Source organism: Taudactylus pleione, unplaced genomic scaffold (genome assembly GCF_031769625.1).
Source record: "Taudactylus pleione unplaced genomic scaffold, aTauple2 ptg000592l, whole genome shotgun sequence".
In the NCBI taxonomy this organism is placed as follows: Eukaryota; Metazoa; Chordata; class Amphibia; order Anura; family Myobatrachidae; genus Taudactylus; species Taudactylus pleione.
This window is the reverse complement of record NW_028284994.1, coordinates 486,929-506,009: the sequence shown is the minus strand read 5'-3', so window position 1 is coordinate 506,009 and position 19,081 is coordinate 486,929. Positions and strand designations below refer to the sequence as shown.

Below are 19,081 nucleotides of genomic sequence, written 5' to 3'. Positions count from 1 at the left end.
AACTCTGGTAGCTTGCATGGTTGACCACAAGTCTTTCCTGTGCCACCATGCAGTGTAAATGGCACGATCCGGGTCATGATGACAGCACATACATAGATAGATATATTTAATTTGAGAGTCAACTCACCTGGAGAAACCCCAGAGACATCCAAATAGCACTACAGGAACCAGCACACCCTCCCAATGCTGGTCCCATCCATGCCTCTTAGAACAGCAAGGCTCCTCTGTACTGGTGTCCCTAATGCTACGTAATAATAGCATCCACTCTGGGTTATAACTACCTGTGCTATATGTGTTTCTTCTATATTTCCTCAGACTTCTGTTGTCAGTGTGGAGGTGGAGAGAAGAGGACATTTCTTCCATCATTTATCTTTGTATTTAAAATTTTACTCCCAGTAATTTGGTTGTTCTTCCTGAGTATTTCACTCGGCAAATCTGAGACACCGAGCTCATGGCCTGGATGTCGTATTTCTGAACGGGCTCCATTTATATTTCCATATAAATATTCCAAGGAAGGAGATATCATTATAGGTGGAATATTCACAGTCCATGACTGGGTACAATCATTGCAATCTAATGGTTTTGTAGAGAATCTAATATGTGCAGGGTAAGTGACATACCGAATGTATACTGTACATTGTATTTACCAACTGCAGAATATGATCTCAGGTCATTACTATGAAGGTCACCCATCTGTAGTTCAGAGAATATTTCATGTTAATAATAGTTCTGCACTGACTTATGAATCTTCATTACTTTGATATATGGTATATATGGAAATGTAAAACTACCAATGTAATAAAAATTTTAATTTGATCTAAATCACTTCCTCATTCATCCTCTATGGGACACTGGAGTTACTCTGGGCATATAAATGGGTGATCAGTGGTGTCTGGCACTTTAAATTTCTAACAAATTTAAGTTGGCTCCTCCCCCTTTATACCCTGCCTAACCCAGTTTAAACTAATGCCCGAAGGAGCTGGGTTCTTAGGCTGTCTCCAGCCTTTTAATATTGTATTTAAATGTTGTTGCCTTTGACTTCAATCAAGGCATCAACAGAGAGACTGCAAGCTGCTTCAGTCTGCCTGCACTGTAGAAGTTTCTAGAGGGACACACCATGACATACTGAGGCCAGTGCTTGGGTCCCTGGTCACAGGGTCATTGGCACCTGGGTACCTTTTACATACCAGCTGGATAAGCAATGTTGAGAATGACCATTCTCCTTGGTTAGCAAAGAAAAGAGAGATTTTCTATGCTTACAAGTTGCAGTTACCCCCAGGCTTAAAGGCGTACCTTAGTATAGCAGTAATCCACCTAAGATAGCACATGCTATTAGGTAGCAGCTCAGTGGTGTTAGCATTAGTGCTACATTAGAGGAACTTGCATGTTTAAAAATGTGTGGGTGCTAGGCTAGGGGCACAGATTAGAAGCTGCGTGACCAATTTATTTTATTTGTTTATTTATTAACAGTTTCTTAGATAGCACTGCATGTTCCATTGCACTTTACAATTGGAACATTAATAGAACAAAACTGGGTAATAATAGACAGCTATAAAGGTAGGAAGGCCCTGCTCGCAAACCTACAATCTATAGGGAAATAGGCATTGATACACAAGGATAGGTGCTCTATATTGCAATTTGGTCCAGCCAGACTGCAGAGTTTCTTGGTGGGCTGCATGATCTAGTCACACAGGAATGTCGGCCAAATGTCAGGATGATGTGAAAGAAAGACAGTGTATGAGGTTATGTGTTGACTGTGAAAGGGGATGTAATTAGACATGGAAGCTATGACACCACCCCACTTGAATGTCTGTGCTGGGGAGCCTTACAGTTGGATGGGGGTTGCCCATTTTCCCAGAGCAATCCCATATCCCGGGAAGTGGCAGATCACCTCTTCAGTTTTCATGCTCCACATGCGGTCATCCACTATCATTGAACAGCACCAATGCTTAAAACAGTGGTTGCAGCAACAGCATCCCAGACACCATCCCTCCCCAGGGATGCAGGTGTGCATGGTGCTGGTGGAAAGTGTGGTGCTGGGCATGGGGTTGCTCTGTATGTGCCTTTCTCTTTATTATTATCCTTTATTTATATGGCCCCACTAGGCTTCTGCTGCACCTAAAAATGTACATAAATAAATGAGCAAACAAAAAACATCAACTTACAGTACAAAAAAATGCAGGTCAAAGACACGGTTTATAAACAGGCATCAGCAACCAATCATCCTTGTGGGGAGTTTTGAGTAGATGAAAGGGAAGGAGAAGTACATGAGGGAAGATGGCACTGCTCATGAGAGCTTACATTCAAAGTAGAGGGGCATACAGATAGGGGTGTCACACATGGGGTAGACAGTGAGGAAGAAGCATGGAACAGCAGGTTAGGATGAAAGCTTGAGATTTGAAGTAGTGGGTTTTTATAGCTAGTTTGAATATTTGTAGAGAGGTGCAGAGTCTTATAGGGAGAGGGAGAGAGCTCCAGAGGAAGGGAGCAGCATGGGCAAAATCTTGGAGATGGGAATGTGAAGTAGTAATCAGTTGGCAAGAGAGGCAGCATGTATTTTTTTAGTGAAGAAAGTGGGAAGGAATGTGAAGTGAGATGAGATCAGAGATATAAAAGGGAGAGGTTTGGGAGATGGCTTTGGAAATGAGTGTAAGAAATTTAATTGGTTTCTAAAGTGGAAGGGGAGCCAGTGTAGGGCTTGTAGAAGAGGGTTGCAGATGTAGAACATTTGGAGAGGAAGGTGAGCCAAGCAGCAGCATTGAGAACAGATTGGAGTGGAGAGACGTGGGAGGCCAGATAAAATGAGGTTACAAAACTCCAATCTGTAGCTGACCTTTAAGGGGAGTGACCAGCTACTTATCTTCAAGATTCCGGTGGTCAGGATGCCAGATTCCAGGGCCAGCATTCTGTGTGCCAGAATCCCCATGGTTGGGATATTGACGACATCCCATACTATATAGATGGATTTAGATTCATGTATGTAGTACAATATAGATGAAGATGCATAAAGATTACAGTGAATGGACATACACTATAACTCTCTCTCTCTCTCTCTCTCTCTCTCTCTCTCTCTCTCTATATATATATATATATATATATATATATAAAACACAGACAATAACAGTGGGGTGGTAGGCCTCAAGCAGGGACCCACAGCTATATATAAATTGAAAATAATATTTTTGGGGTGGGGGGGCCCTGTCTCCCTGCTGGGGGCTATTTGGGATACCCTGGCTCCATGGACAGGCAGTGATGCTCAGCAGAGTTGTGTAGTGCAACATGAAATCAAAATAATGTCTTCTGGGGTGATGATCTTGACCTCTACTCCAATGGCTGAGTGTGAGTTGCTACTGCTAAACTGGACCTGCTGCCTCTTATCTCTCCAAGGCTGAGATGCTGAGTCCCCAGCTCCAGGTGCTGCTGCTGATACTGCTCACCAATAGGTGCAAGGAAGTCATTGGTTGGCCAATGGTCTTGTGAGGTGGGAAGGTAGGGCAACAGCTATCGGTTTGCTTTCCTCAGTGAAACACAAATACCATAAGCATGGCTGCCGACCCAAGCAGGCAGGCAATGTTAGCCAGTCCGACAGAGGGGAGGATGGGACCGGATCAGCGGGAACTTTCCAACTGTCCCAGTTGTCCAATCTGCCTTTGAATCACCACATCTAGTTATCTAAATCCATACTTTACTATTAAATGTAATTTGTTATAAAAATGTACGCAATCCATTGAGACTATATGAAACTTTAGTCACCTAAGTATCCTAGGACAACTTAGATATTCAATTCTATGGTTTACTGTGTTTTAATGTATATTTTTGTTCACATTAGCATCATAAGTTTCTCATTATGCCTTTTTTACTTCTGTTTTTATAACTCAAACATTATCAGTTACTTCGTTACATTAGCGCTGCAGTTGTTCCTCTGGCTCCCTCCAAGATTTAGGTGTCTTTCACTTTTGTATTTGCTATGGGCAGTAAAGGCCCTAATACTGCAAATGTTGTTTTTGATTTAGTAATACATGTTTTTATCATGTTTGTTTTTAGAGAATCATTTCAATATTAAAGGTCTATCTCAAGACCACCTTTTTGCAATCTGCAGTAATAATTTAAATTTTTTTTCCTATACTTTTATTTTTAATAATAATACATTATTTGTTATTTTTTTATTGAACCTTCTGAAAATAAACAATTTAACATGTATTACTGGTCGCTGAGTACGGAAGATGTCCGGCTAAGTTTACAGACCCACCAGATCACATGTGAAACTTCTAACTTTGATGTATGTGAGCAGATTTTATTAAATATTGTGTTTTTTTTACTATTCTCACGTTTGTGCTTTCCCTCTGTGATTGCATGTATTACTAAACATTTACGTAATATTTTTTTGTTGAAACAGTGTTAACCACAAAAAGTACAAGCACCACAGGGCTTTTATTTTTGCAATTAATGAGATTAACAGGAATCCAGATATTCTTCCCAATATTACTCTGGGCTATGATTTGTATGATTCTTGTGGATATCAGATGAAATCTGTAACTCATGTCTTAGATATATTATCTGGACACAAGAAATTAATTCCAAATTACTCATGTAGGGAACATGGTAAAGTGGTTGGTTTTATTGGAGATCTCAATTCTTTCACCACCATTCCTATGGCACAATTGTTGGATATATATGGGTATGCACAGGTAAGTGACACCAATCTTTATTAGTTTCAGCCAAGATAAATATTCAGGGGCAAATGCATAATTTCTAGAGAGAGGTTTCCAAATGCTTGATTTTCGAGTGAGTGTGGCCAGTCCATGAAGAGGGCATACCATAAATAGCACTTAACCAGCTTTAATATGCATTATACAAAGTGTAGTGTATTTTTTAATTCCAACGTATACTGGACACCTGACCATTACTCTAACAAGAACTGTAAGGACATAGTATTCAAATAAAAAACTTTAATATGAAGTTGGTCTTCCTTTTCCAGCTATAACAGCTTCTACTCTTCTTGGAAGGCTTGCAACAAGATTTTGGAGTGTTTCTGTGTGAATTTGTCCCATTCATTCTGTAGAGCATTTATTAGGTCAGGCAATGATGTTGGATGAGAAGGCCTGGCTTGCAATCTCCATACCAGTTCATCCCAAAGGTGCTCGATGTGATTGAAGTCAGCAGTCAAGTTCTTTCACACCAAACTCATCAAAGCATGTATTTGAAGTTCTTGCTTTGTGCACTGGGGTATAGTCATTTTGGAATAGAAAAGGACCTTCCCCAAACTGTTGCCACATCTATTGAAACAGCAGAGTGTTGGTGACTTTTGCACAGCATGCATCTTAGCAGTCGTTAACCCCGCTCTGTGATTTTAAGTGGTCTTTCATTTCTTGGCTAAATGCTTCCACTTTCTAATAATACCACTTACAGGTGACCATGGATTATCCAGCAGGGATGAAGTTTCATGAATTGTCTTATTGCAAAGGTGGCATCCTATCACAGTACCACGTGTGAAGTCACTGAGCTCTTTAGAATGACCCATTTTGTATCACAAATGTTTGTAAATGGAGACTGCATGGCTTGGTGTTTGTTTTTATACACCTGTGGCAACAAGTCTGAATAAAACTCCTGAAATCAATAATCAACAGGTGTGGCCACATACTTTTGTCCATATAGTGTATGTCTGTATTAGTCACAGAGTGGGCTGGGTATCCTAACAACATAAACAAAAAACATGGAGGTAGTTTTAGAAATTATGGTACCATGTTTTTGTCTGTTTGTTAACATTTTATTTAAGTTCCTGAAATTCATTTTATTTTCTGATTCTGACTCATAGTCAGCTGTATGGGGCATATCCAATTGCAAGTGTAATTTTGAAAAACACTGTGGCTCAGGTTTTTTTCCTATGCAATAGGGTGTGTGATTTTTATTTTTTCACACAGCATTCAATAAATTGTTATTTTAAGGAAAATGTGTTGGGACTTGCTTTAGGACCCATTTGACACTTCTTTGCTAAAAATGCACACCCTTAAAATGCCGTTTAGCTGCCCAGACATGCCTGCATTCGCAGCACTACTCCCCCGTTCACAAGCACCTTCCCCTGTTACCACCGACAAATAGCACTGTCACTCAAATTAGCATCCAGTCTGTGTATTACAAGCGCACAATTTCCTAGCACAATGAGTGACTTGTGCATGCACAGATTGATGCAAAGGCATGAGTAAACGAGTGATTGTCGGCAATAGCATGCATCCGCGGTTTAGCGTCGGGGTCTGAATCAGGCATTTAGTCAATAATACTCACCTCCTACAGTGCTGTCTTCCTGGACGATGAGTTAAAACTACTTGAAACATTCATTGTTGATTTTATGATACAAACTGTCTGCTTATGCTAATGAAAATCTCTGCTAAATATTAGAAAATAAAAGTGACTATATGGATATCATGTTCCAGCTCAAGTATTAAATTATATTACTCTGGTGTGAAAGACTAAACAGTATGAGCTTCATTCATGTTTTACAGCTTTTTGGGACCTGGATCCATACTAGAGCAATAAAAAAATAGCTTAATAGAGGTAGCAAAACTATTCATCTCCATGCCAGAAGTGTTAGAGCACAGGTTGTTTAACACTGACACATACTTGAGACACCTACTGCAGAGGTGTATCCATTATTTGGATTGTGTTCTAATCTGTAGTAGAGCAATTAGTGCTTAAATTACCAGCTGAATTTTATTATGTGTATATCTTTTATATACTGTTTATATGAATGCATTTTTATTTATTTTCTCTTGTTTTATTGTTAATTTATATGTTTTAAATTGTTCAATATTCTAATGTAAGCGCTCATTGTCTGGATAGTCAACTCATTGTATAATGTAGCTAATGAGACATTTGAGTACTGACAATTCTAGGTCATTTTACCATAATATCTTGTGGTCCTGCATATACATCGGGAACATCAACTAAGATTGGCCCCTCACGCACAATTACAACAGGTCTGGCATTACTCAGAAATTTCTAACCTCATCGCAAGCTGTGAGTACTCACGCTGCATATGTGGTCGCAGTAGCTAATTTATGCATACCCATGCAACATTGTTTAAATGGACTGGCACACATGCATTTCTCCGACCACTCCCCGTCACCACCCTCAAATGCTGAAGTCCCATCCCATGGTCTACATTGGCTATCTATCTGTGTAGGTGATTGCAGTGTGATTGCAATGCTAATTCACACACTGCAGTGCATACACATGTACAGGATGCACCATTGGTCAATCTGCACATGCTGTTACAGCTGCGATGCATGCTGAATCAGGCACTTAGTCTTCTGACTCTATTTTCTCCAGCCATGTGAGTATGACTCTTGCCAGTGTGTGTGTGACCCCCAGCCAAGGTGTGGGAATAGTGCTTTGTCAGGGGTGCTGTTGTTGTCTGCAAGATGTGTCAGAGTGTGTGTGTTTGCCCCCATATGTGTGTTTGAGCCCCCTGTTAGCAGTAAGTGTGTGTCCCCTGTGTGTGTGAGGAGTGCTGTGTCAGGGGTGCTGTTGTTGTCTGTGAGAGGTGTAAGTGTGTGTGCCCCCATATGTGTGTGACCCCCCTATCAATAGTAAATAGATAAATTTAAAAGAGATCAGGAAGACTACAGAAGGGGTGAGATTAGAACCTTTCACGATCATAATCCTGTCCAAAACCATTTTTGCAAAACAGGAATGACTATAGAGTTATAGGGCAGCATAGACCTATAAAAAGATTTAATACTTATGCTCCCTCACCATACAGAGTAACAAAAATTAAGGGGAATAAGATGTACCAAAACCCCCACACAATAAATACTAATTGCAATCTAGGAACCAGACCAAAATAATTTGATCATCTGACAATCAATGAAAAAGAGAAAATATAAACCAGCATTTTTTATCCATGAAAACAGACCCCAACTTGAGAAACCATTCAAATCCCTGTATATTAAAAAGATCAACCGCGAAAAGCACAAAGGATTTAAAGGGGGGTGAAATATTCAACATAAAAAGAAAAAAAATGCATACTAATTAATTCAGAAAAAAGTATCAATTTATCATCCAGGAAACTTAAAACTGAAGAAATATCTCTGTAAGGCAAAGGTTTCAAATTTCCCCCATCGGCAGAACCTAACATGTTCGACCTTTTTCATGAGCTAAATTGTTTCACCAGAATATTATGCTGCAGGAGATACTTCTGCAATAAAACCTTGAAAAGAATAAGGAAGATGGAATGCAAATCATTTTAGATCAACAAGATCATGAAGTCTTGGGTGCACTAACAGAGCTATTTGAAGAATCCATCACAAACCCCCCTAATGATATAATCCTCCCAATTTATAAAACAGTGGATAAATACAAGATTAAAAATAAATCTGAATTTTTTTCCCATGTGGACTGGAAGAAAAAAAATATATTTTTTCTACAAATCCACAATCAGAAACCTGCTTGAATAAGAATAGAAACAACATAAAGTTGAGTCTGAACAAATGGGAAAAAAGAGCTATTCGAAATCTATCTAAAGATAATTCCATAGTCATAAGAGAAGCTGATAAAGGGGGAGGTCTGGTCATCCTCATTAGGGAGGACTATATTAATGAATCATTGAGACAACTCAAGGATGACCTTTTTTGTAAGGTTCTTAGCTTGAATCCCACATAAGGTTTCCTGGATGATTTATTGAAGATCCTAGATAGGGCACTGTTGGAGGGAGTCATATCCAGGGAGGAGAGAAAATTCCTTTTTAAACCATATACCGCCACCTCTATTTTTTATTATTTACTCAAGTTGCACAAATCCCTCACAAACTCCCCCGGTTGACCCATTATTTCGGATTTCAACAACCTTTGTTCCAATCTGTCATTGTATGTAGATATTTTCTTACAACCATGGGTTTCTTATTTAAATTCTCACATTTAAGACACCACTCACTTTCTTAAGAAGATGCAAGGTATCACATGGCAGAACAGTTATGTTTTTTTAACTCTAGATGTTTCTGCACTATATGCTATTATCCCACACGATTTAGGTTTAAAAGTGATGCGTGCCAGACAGAATAAACATGGGGATTTAATTCAATCACATATAGGATTTATTTTAGAAATAATACAGTTCATTTTATAACAAAATTATTTTTTATTTCAAGAAATATATTATCTGCAGACCATTGGAACCACGATGGGCACCAGGTTTGCCCTTACTTATGCCAACCTCTACATGGGAGACTTTGAGTCTCACCATGTGGAGGATGGGCCCTATGCGGCAAACCTGGTGCTCTACAGTTGATACATCGATAATTTATTCCTTATCTGGAATAGCACCCCAAAAATTGCACTTTATTTTGTTAATTATTTCAATAATAATGAACATATTTTATCCTTTACCCACACTTTCAATACATGTAATATCAACCTTCTGGATGTGACCCTTCAAATTGTGGATAACAAAATAATTACCTCAAATTTTCAAAAACCAACACATGCTAAAAACTATTTTCATTTCCATAGTGGGCACTACAAATCTTGGAAAACAAATATACACTACCATTCAAAAGTTTGTGGTCACTTCGAAATTTCTTTATTTTTGAAAGAAAAGCACTGTTTTTTTCAATGAAGATAACATTAAATTAATCAGAAATACATCCAGAGATTGTTAATGTGGTAAATTACTATACTAACTGCAAATGTGTGTTTTTTAAAGGAATATTTACATACAGTAGGTGTATAGAGGCCCATTTCCAGCAACCATCACTCCAGTGTTGTAATAGTACATTGTGTTTGCTAAGCATGTTTGAAGACTAAGGAATGATTACAAAACCCTTGTGCAATTATGTTAGCACAGCACAAAATGGGTTTGCTTGTTAGAGAAGCTATAAAATTGCCCTTCCTTTGAGCTAGTTGAGTATCTGTAGCATCACATTTGTGGGTTCAATTATACTCTACAAATGGCCAGAAAAAGAGAACTTTCATGTGAAACTCAACAGTCTTTTCTTGTTCTTAGAAATGAAGCCTATTCCATACAAGAAATTGCCAAGAAACTGAACATTTCCTACAACGGTGTGTACTACTCCCTTAAGAGAACAGCACAAACAGGCTCTAACCAAAGTAGAAAGAGATGTGGGAGGCCCAGGTGCACAAATGTGCAAGAAGACAAGTGCATTAGAGATCTTTAGTTCGAGAAATAGATGTTCTCAACTGGCAGCTTCATTAAATGGTACCCGCAAAATGCCAGTGTCAACATCTACAGTGAAGAGGCAACTCCAGGATGCTGGCCTTCTAGGCAGAGTGGCAAAGAAAAAGCCATATCTGAGACTGGTCTATGGAAGGAAAATATTAATATGGGCAAATTAACACAGACATTGGACAGATGAAGATTGGAAAAAAGTGCTATGGACAGACTAATCAAAGCTTGAGGTGTTTGGATCACACAGAAGAAGATTTGTGAGATTCAGAACAAGTGAAAAGATGCTGGAAGAGTGCCTGACGCCATCTGACAAGCATGGTGGAGGTAATGTGATGGTCTGGGGCTGATTTGGTGCTGGTAAAGTGGGAGATTTGTACTAGGTAAAATGGATTTTGAATAACGAAGGCTACCACTCCATTTTGTAATGCCATACCATACCATATGGACAGCGCTTGATAGGAGACAAATTCCTCCTCCAACAGGACAATGACACAAAACACACCTCCAAATTATGCAAGAACTGTTTAAGGAAGAAGCAGGCAGCTGGTATTCTGTCTGTTATGGAGTGACCAGCACAGTCACCAGATCTCAACCCCATTGATCTGTTGTGGGAGCAGCATGACCGTATGGTATGCAAGAAGTGCCCATCAAGCCAATCCAACTTGTGGGAGGTTTCTTCAGATTACCTCAACAAATTAACAGCTAGAATGACAAAGGTCTGCAATGCTGTAATTGCTGCAAATGAAGCATTCTTTAATGAAAGCAAAGTTTGAAGGACAAAATTATTATTTTTAAAAAAATTATTATTTCTAACCTTGCCAATGTCTTGACTATATGTTCTATTTATTGTGCAACTCATTTGATAAATACAAGTCTGTTTTCATGTAAAACACAAAATTGTCTGGGTGACCCCAAACTTTTGAATGGTAGTGTACCTAAAGGACAGCTCTGTAGAATTAGAAGAAACTGTTCTACTTTAGATCTATTTGATGTACAAGCCACTGAGATGATAAGTAACTTTAAAGATAGTTCATACCCAGAACACATTTTAAGGAATGCACTTAAAGAAGCTAATAATTTAGATTAACATAAACTTATTACAATGGTGTCTAAAAAAGCTGAGAAACAAATACACCCTGATGATGAGTCATTACTTTGCATATCCAAGTTTAATAATTGCTCAAGGGACATTAAAAATATTATCAAGAATAAATATTTAATACTCAGATGGGATCCGTTGTTATATAACTGTACACCATCCGAACCAACTTTTATCTATAGGAAGAATATCAACCTAAAAGATATTTTAGCACCAAGTCATATTCAAACATTTAATGCTGAAAGTTCTGATTTTAAATCCTGGTTACCAGCACCTCCAAAGGGTTTTTTAAGTGTGGGAAGCAACAATGCATCACTTATGGCCATGTATCAAATGGTAAAAAAAGTGTTCCTAGATACTTCCCTACTAGTTCTTGGGATTGAACATATTCTGGGAACTAGTAGGGGTGGAGATAGATATTCATGCCTTTGTCAACAAGAACTCTACTGGATGTTCAGATTGTACACCATTTTTCCAGATGGTCTGAATGAAGCAGTTGAATTATATTCCTTATGGTTGATCTAAGAGATGATGACAGATCATTTTAGGGACTATTTGGCCCCATCATCCACACTCTTCATCATCCCTCTGTTTCTCAGCAGGCCCTCCTTCCCCTCCTTCAAATTTATTCAGATGTGGGTCAATTCATTTATTTTAGTATTTAGTATTTTAGTATTTCCTGAAATCCACATATACCCCCTCCCTTTTCTTTAGATCATTTTAGGTAATTTTTTATGTATATACAACCAACATACACCTGACACCTTTTATTATCATTTATTCATGTATTTTTATAATATTGAACATTTTCTATATATATGATAGGATTTCTGCAGATCATATCCAACTCAATTTATTCCTAGGTTTACCACTTTTATATTTTCATCAAATTAAGTTGGTAGCAGCAGGTTCCTTTTCTATTAGAAAATTTAAAAACATATACATGACTATGTAAATATTCTATGATTATGCAAACTATTCATTAATCGAAAAATACGAAAACTATATACAGTATGTTTATTTTTGGTCTGATTTTATACTTTTTTGTATGGGAGGAAAATTATATTTGAAACAAAACATGAAAATAGATAAAAATTTATTATATTGTTACACAATAGAATTCCATGTGGGAGTAGATATCATGTGATACAAACTAAAAGAGATCCGCTATTAGGTTTGGATGTGTTCACGTGACACAATACATCAGTTTTCACTATTGTTGGTAACTCCCCATGTGATCCATACTCCATCTATTTCCACAGCTATTGGGAAACAACTGAGCTGGACCGTCTTCTAATGACGATTGCTCATCACGTGACTTACACATCATGTGTGCTCACTGACTTTGCCATATTGGTGGTAACTACCCATGTGATCTACACTACACCTGTTTCTATAGTTACCAAGAAACAATTGAGCTGGACCATTTTCCAATGACGATTGCTCATCACATGACTAACATGTCACGTACACTTATATTAATTAAGAAATTATTCTGTCAAACCTGGTTATACCTCCCTACTATTAGTGAGAGTTCCCCATGTGACATTTTTTCATCCATTTTCCATAGTTACCAGGAACAAACACCCAACATATGATGATTAATATCAACAGTAACATCTCCCTACAAAGAATTGAGGGGTTTGCAAGTATATTTATTTCACCTCTATGTATATATATACATAACATTTTTGTATTGATATGTTTGTTGGCTATGTCCATATTATTTGTGTGTACCACTTGAATTTATGCATTTGGCAGATGCATTATCTTAGTTTTAATCATTACCCAATACCTTGTAATGTGAATATGTACAAATTATTGCTAATTATTCAGAAATTATTGTTGGCTATTGCTGCACCCATCAAACTGTATGACAGGCAGCATCATACTAAGGCATTGTGACTAGCATCACTCAAGGGCAGCACTTTAGACAGTTTTCAGCACTGTTCCTGATCCCCCAGATTGAGACCTCAATGCACCTGTCAAACTGCCTGACAGGCAGGTGGTTGCAGTAGCATCAATTAATTAGGAAAGGAACTTCAGTCATCAGCACTGCCCCCCTCATGCCATACAGTAGAAGAGGTGCCTACACAGAGACAGGAGGAACATCAAAGATTTGAAAAGGATTGCCTTGGAGAAGACAGAAGAAGCAAACAGTTGCAGAAAAAGGTGATTTATTAAAAATATTTATAATATATCTTTTAAAAATGAATTGTTTAATTTAAGAAAACTGTTTTTGTTTATATAGATAATGATATGGTGTGGGGTTGGGTATGAATATGTGTATATATAAGTTAAAATAATAATAAATATATTATTTATGATATGAATTATGATTATTTTTATATTAGTATCTGTACATGAATTATAATATAACATTTTGTATGCATTATAGGTATTGCCGCATGGTAAGGATCTTCTCTCACTGCTCTGTGACAGACCAATTGGAGTCAAGTGATTGTGAGGTAAGCTTATATTTCTTTTTTTTCCTTTTATTATTTTTTTCTTATTGATGCAGTTTTCCACTAACTCTCACCCACTGCCTCTCCCCAGCATCACCCTTTGCCCATCTCCAACTGTCTCTCTGAAGCCATCAACATTTCCAAATCACCTCTCTCTCCTGTCACCCTCTCCCTGTTACCCTCTCCCTTTCACAAACACCCTGTTACCCTCTGCCACTCACTGTCACCTTCTGCCTGTAACTGTCACCCTTTACTTCTGCCCATCCTCCACTGCCTGTCATCCTCTACCTTTTCCCAGTGTCACCTACACAAAGGGGCATGTGGGTTCCGAAACATTTGATTCACCATGATTTGATTATAATCCATTTTCTAGAATATATCCCAGTGCCGCTGATTGTTTATTTCTGCTTGACTACCTACTTTTTATAGCTGCTTCTTGTCACCACATGTTTTACACCTGCTAAATTGGATCCAAACCAGTGAATTACCCACTTTTTCTATGCGAGGAACACAAGGACTTTAATAAGGAGAGAGACACATTGTTATAAGATTGGAACATTAGTATTTGTATTATTGTCCTTTGCTTGTCTCAGTATATTACTGATTGGCCTTAACATATTTTATTTGTTGTCATTGGTTGTCATCTATTGTTATTAAAATCTTTTTTATTATTCTAAAAGAACATTGTTGTACCTGGTTTATCATTACTATGCACAACCATTATGCAAAAGTTAAGTTTTTTCTTTCCATTTCACCCCTTTTTTTCTAGTAATCTATATGAATAGAAACCACTAATGTTTTCATTAATCAAGAACTAGATAAGAGGCCCAAGGGAGGTGGAGTATGTACATAGTAGAAGGCAAGGAAAAAAAACAAAAGATTGATTTGTATGTTAATTTAATGAAATATTTTAATTACAAAGCAAATTTATGACGTATAAGGGGACATGACTTTGTACTAAATGTACTTTCATTTATTCTCACATCTAATATTTTTATTTGATAACACTTATTATTTAAAGGCACTTGGGACGGCCATGTAGACCAGGTTTTGGGGATTGCTATATATGGAGTTGTCCATCTCTAGAAAACCTTGTCCTCTATAGCCATTATATTGATGATTTGTTTATTATTTGGCAAGTGGGTTTAATACAGCATTTGAATTTGTTGGTTATTAAAATAATAACACTTTCAATGTATCCTTCTTACTATTTTTCAATTGAATGACTATAAACTATTTGGATATCACACCCTCTGTTCAAAATAATACTATACTTTCATCTAATTACATTAAACTAATTGGGACAAACAACATCCTCCACTATTCTAGTGGCTACTACAAACCATGGGTAAAAAATATCCAAAAATATCAAGTGGTCAGACTTATGACATAATTACAGCAGTAACAAAATGTTTATCTCCCATATAGAGGACATGTTAAATCAGTTTGGAAAAAGAGGGTAGCCAGAAGATCTACTGCAGGATACTAAAAAGTATGCTGAATCTGTCCAAAGATCAGATTTTCTAGTAAATGAACCAAAAACAATAAAGACATTTTATCAGTCCTGTAATCCAGATGAAAAATCTAATCAGAACATGGTTATGTTTCTCTCAAAATTCAACACCAAATCAAGGATTATTAAGAGGATTGTGCATACTAATTGTCAAATACAGTACTTAAACAAGACCCCATATTAGACAAATGTATTGGTGAGAAACCAAGAATAACATTTAGGAAAAATACAAATTAGAGAACTTTACTAGCACCATGTGAATTTAAGAAAGAACAATTCCCTAAAATACAAACATGGCTACCTCCTGAACTATTGAGAAATGACTGCTATAATAGGTCTTCATGTTTTTACTTGTAAACATATCAAAAATAAAGCTAAACATGTGGTCTCTTGTTCTAATGAGAATTATAATTTTAAACAATTTATTATTTGTGAGGCTACATATTGTATATATGTTTTACAGTGTCCAATCTCCCTACCATTTGTGGAGAGAACAACGAGATAAAAAAGTAGGTTCAGATAACATTGGTGTCATAATATAAATAAGACCGTTACACACAGTGTCACCTGTCATTTCTTTTATCATCAGAAACATGACCATAGAGGTCTTCAAGGCATTCATTATGATTTACTGCCAAATCCCAGCAGCGGCAGCCCAACAGAGGAGGAAATCCCATTTGTCCTAAAGGTAAGTATAAACTAACCTAATTCCACCTCCTAAGCCTAACCCTAACCTCACTCCCCTGTGCCTAACCCTAACTCCCCCTCTAAGTGCCTAAACATTACACACCCCCTCCCCTGCTGCATAAACCAAAGTCCCCCTGGGGGTGCCTAACCATAACCCCCACTTAGCCTAGCCTGACTCTATCCTCCGGGGGGGTGCCTAACCCTAAGTCCCCCTGGGAGCCCTAAACCTAACCCTCCCCCACTCGGCTGTCCATGCCCAGTGGCCGGCATCCCTTCAATCGGGATGCTGGGCACCAGTCTCTCAGCATTGATAAAATGACAGGCATCTAGATTTAGATGCCTGTCATTTAACCCTTGCCGGGATTAAATGACATGGTCGGCATTGCGTCCGCCGGCTTCCCAAACGTATACCGTCTTCAAGTTATGGGAGTAGAATAATTTATTAGTACCAAAAGGGGAGGCAATAGATTTAGACAGTTGTGTTAAGGTAAATCAGTCTGGATATTTAAACTAAATACCCTAAGCCCAAAGGGGCTAAATGAGGCAGTAGATTATGTTTGTTTAGATTGAGAATATAATATTCTAGAATGTCAGTTGAGATTTATGTGACTATGTACTAGCAATATTAAATACCAGGTGTGGTCTTAATGGTCAGACCTATCTGGCGTGAGTGACATCTGTTGCCATACCATAGGGTCTGAAAGTTTGAGAACATCGCCTAGGGTTTCTCCCCACCCCTCTCCCCATTCTGATAATTATCTACAGATTCACCATTATAATAGGTTGTAGATTCTTAGTTTTGATTTATATTTTCTATTACTATTGTTATTATTATTATTTTTATTATTTTATTTCATATTTAACTACCAATGCATAAAGGCGAGATGTAGATCATACAGGAATTTAGCCAGTCTTAGAGGTAAATTTATTAAAGTGAGAGTTTTTAGAAGTTAATTTTAAAAGTGATGTTGCCCATAGCAATCAATCAGATTCTGCTTAACATTTAACTAGCACCTCCCAGAAGATAATAGCTAGAATAGGATTGGTTGCTATGGGCAACATCACTTTTAAAACTCACTTCTAAAAACTCTCACATTACTTAATTTACCCCATAGAATCCTGCTTTAATATTTTAGTTTTTCAATGCAGAGAAGTATATCAACAAAAATATGAATAGCATTCTAATTAGAATTTTTCATGAATCTTCATATATTTTCACCTTTCCCTCATCCCTTCCCTTTTCCTGTACCTAGTATTTAGTTTGTTGTGAATTATAGTGTTCATACACAATCTCATGGTTTATTAATAATGAACAATTAGTGATTGAAGGGATCAATGCAGAATTATTTTTGTAGTTTTGCATTACCTATCCACTATAAGGTAATGATAATATTGGTCCAGATCACTTGACAGGTCATTTTAAATTCTAAATAATACAATATTGGAAGGATTGAGGAATAAGTTAGTTCACGCTGATAGTGCTATTGACAATGGAATATAGCAAAGCTACAATTGCCTAGCTTAACACATGAGGCTTGCATAAATATTAGATTGAAAGGTTTAAATTATGTTGTTATTATCATATTTTCATTATTTGTTTCTTGCAATTGTAATTATACATACATTTTCTAAACTATAATTACTATCGTTATGTTGGCTCTTCAGACAGACCAATCACTATATATACAGCCTTATTAATCACCTAATTAAGAGTGGACCATAACCAACAGCTTAAAACAGAGGAAAGGAGCCCTCACAAAACAATCTTGAAAAGGTCAAAGCTATACGGTACTAAATGCATTGATTCTACTGTCTTTTTGCTCCTATCAACGCAAATTATACTATGAATAACAGTGTCTGAAGAAGTGAATGGATCTGCTGGCCTGGACTGTGTCAGTGCTCGCAGTGTAAGTGTACTAGCACAGTGTGGCAAGCTGGCACAATCCACCTGACAGGTGCTGGCTGAAACAGCAGGAGAGATTGTGGACCTCATTCAGAGGAGGTTGTTATATGCAAGTGGTCGCACAGAATCAGGGCAGCCACTTGCATCCTGAATGGCTGCCTCCTTGTCGATCGTTAAGCTGTGGGTTACCACCCACAGCTTAACGATCGACCAGGTTGATGGTCGCAATGGTGATCACCATCGTGACCATTGAGGCCTAGGGTAGGGTCTGGGCACTCGTAAGCCCCAGGGAGCTTTCTGCTCTGATGGAGCAGGAAGCTCCCCACTGACATCACTGATGTAGTCAGTATGGCCGCCCACAAAATTTGTAGGCGTTCGTAAATGAATGCCTCCATTTTGGAAACCACCCCCTGGCCCGCCTACCAAACGGGGGCAGCTGTTGATCAACATCAACAGCTGCCCTTTTGGTAACGAGCTCTGGAGCTACAGAGTTTCTCTGTCACTCCGGGGCTTGCACACGTGCGGTGCAGCCGCTGCGCATGCACAGCAGAAACCAACAAGTCGGTTACGAGCTCATCGGCGCTCGCGACCAGCTCTGAATGAGGTCCAGTGTCCTGCAGTGACTGGACTATACATGTCTATTGCACACTAATATAGCATCTATCTGGATTAAGATACGCTATTCACCTTCCTGCGAATTAAAAGCATACCTACCCAGTGAGAGCCAAGTACATTGTTCATGGATGGGTAATTATTATGTGCTTTTTCAATATATTCCATTACGAATTTAATTCACTGGGATGCCAGTGAAAACAGACTGCTTTAAAGAATTAAATTGTTTTTGCAAACCAATCTATAAAAAGAGACTCAATTTAACCAGGAGAGATATATACCTTATGTAATCCACATGATTGGAATCTTTATTGAAGTAACTGTAGTAAAGATATATTGAATTGATACAAACTATCTAACAATTTATATGGTGAATTACATCAATGTTTTTGATATAATTATCTACCTTAAAACAATAACTATAAGCTGAATTACATCAATGATTTATATATAATCACCTTTCTTTATACACCATAAATAAATTAAATCTTACTGTTTTATAATATATGTGCCATAAATGGTTTTAATGTTTACAAGTATGTATTTTTAATTTGATTATATATATATATATATATATATATATATGTAATTTGAAAGCATTGTGTGTGTCTGAATGAAAAGCA

General features: G+C 37.6%; 1 protein-coding gene across 1 annotated transcript in view; it reads left to right on the top strand.

Annotated features, from left to right (window-relative positions):
• Window positions 1-19,081, top strand: part of LOC148481191 (vomeronasal type-2 receptor 26-like) — a 191,242-nt gene that overhangs the window by 67,361 nt on the left and 104,800 nt on the right. Inside the window, exons 2-3 of the mRNA XM_088453810.1 lie at window positions 316-607; window positions 4,397-4,688. Of these exons, the coding sequence (XP_088309936.1) occupies window positions 316-607; window positions 4,397-4,688 (584 nt within the window). The remainder of the gene's footprint in view (window positions 1-315; window positions 608-4,396; window positions 4,689-19,081) is intronic.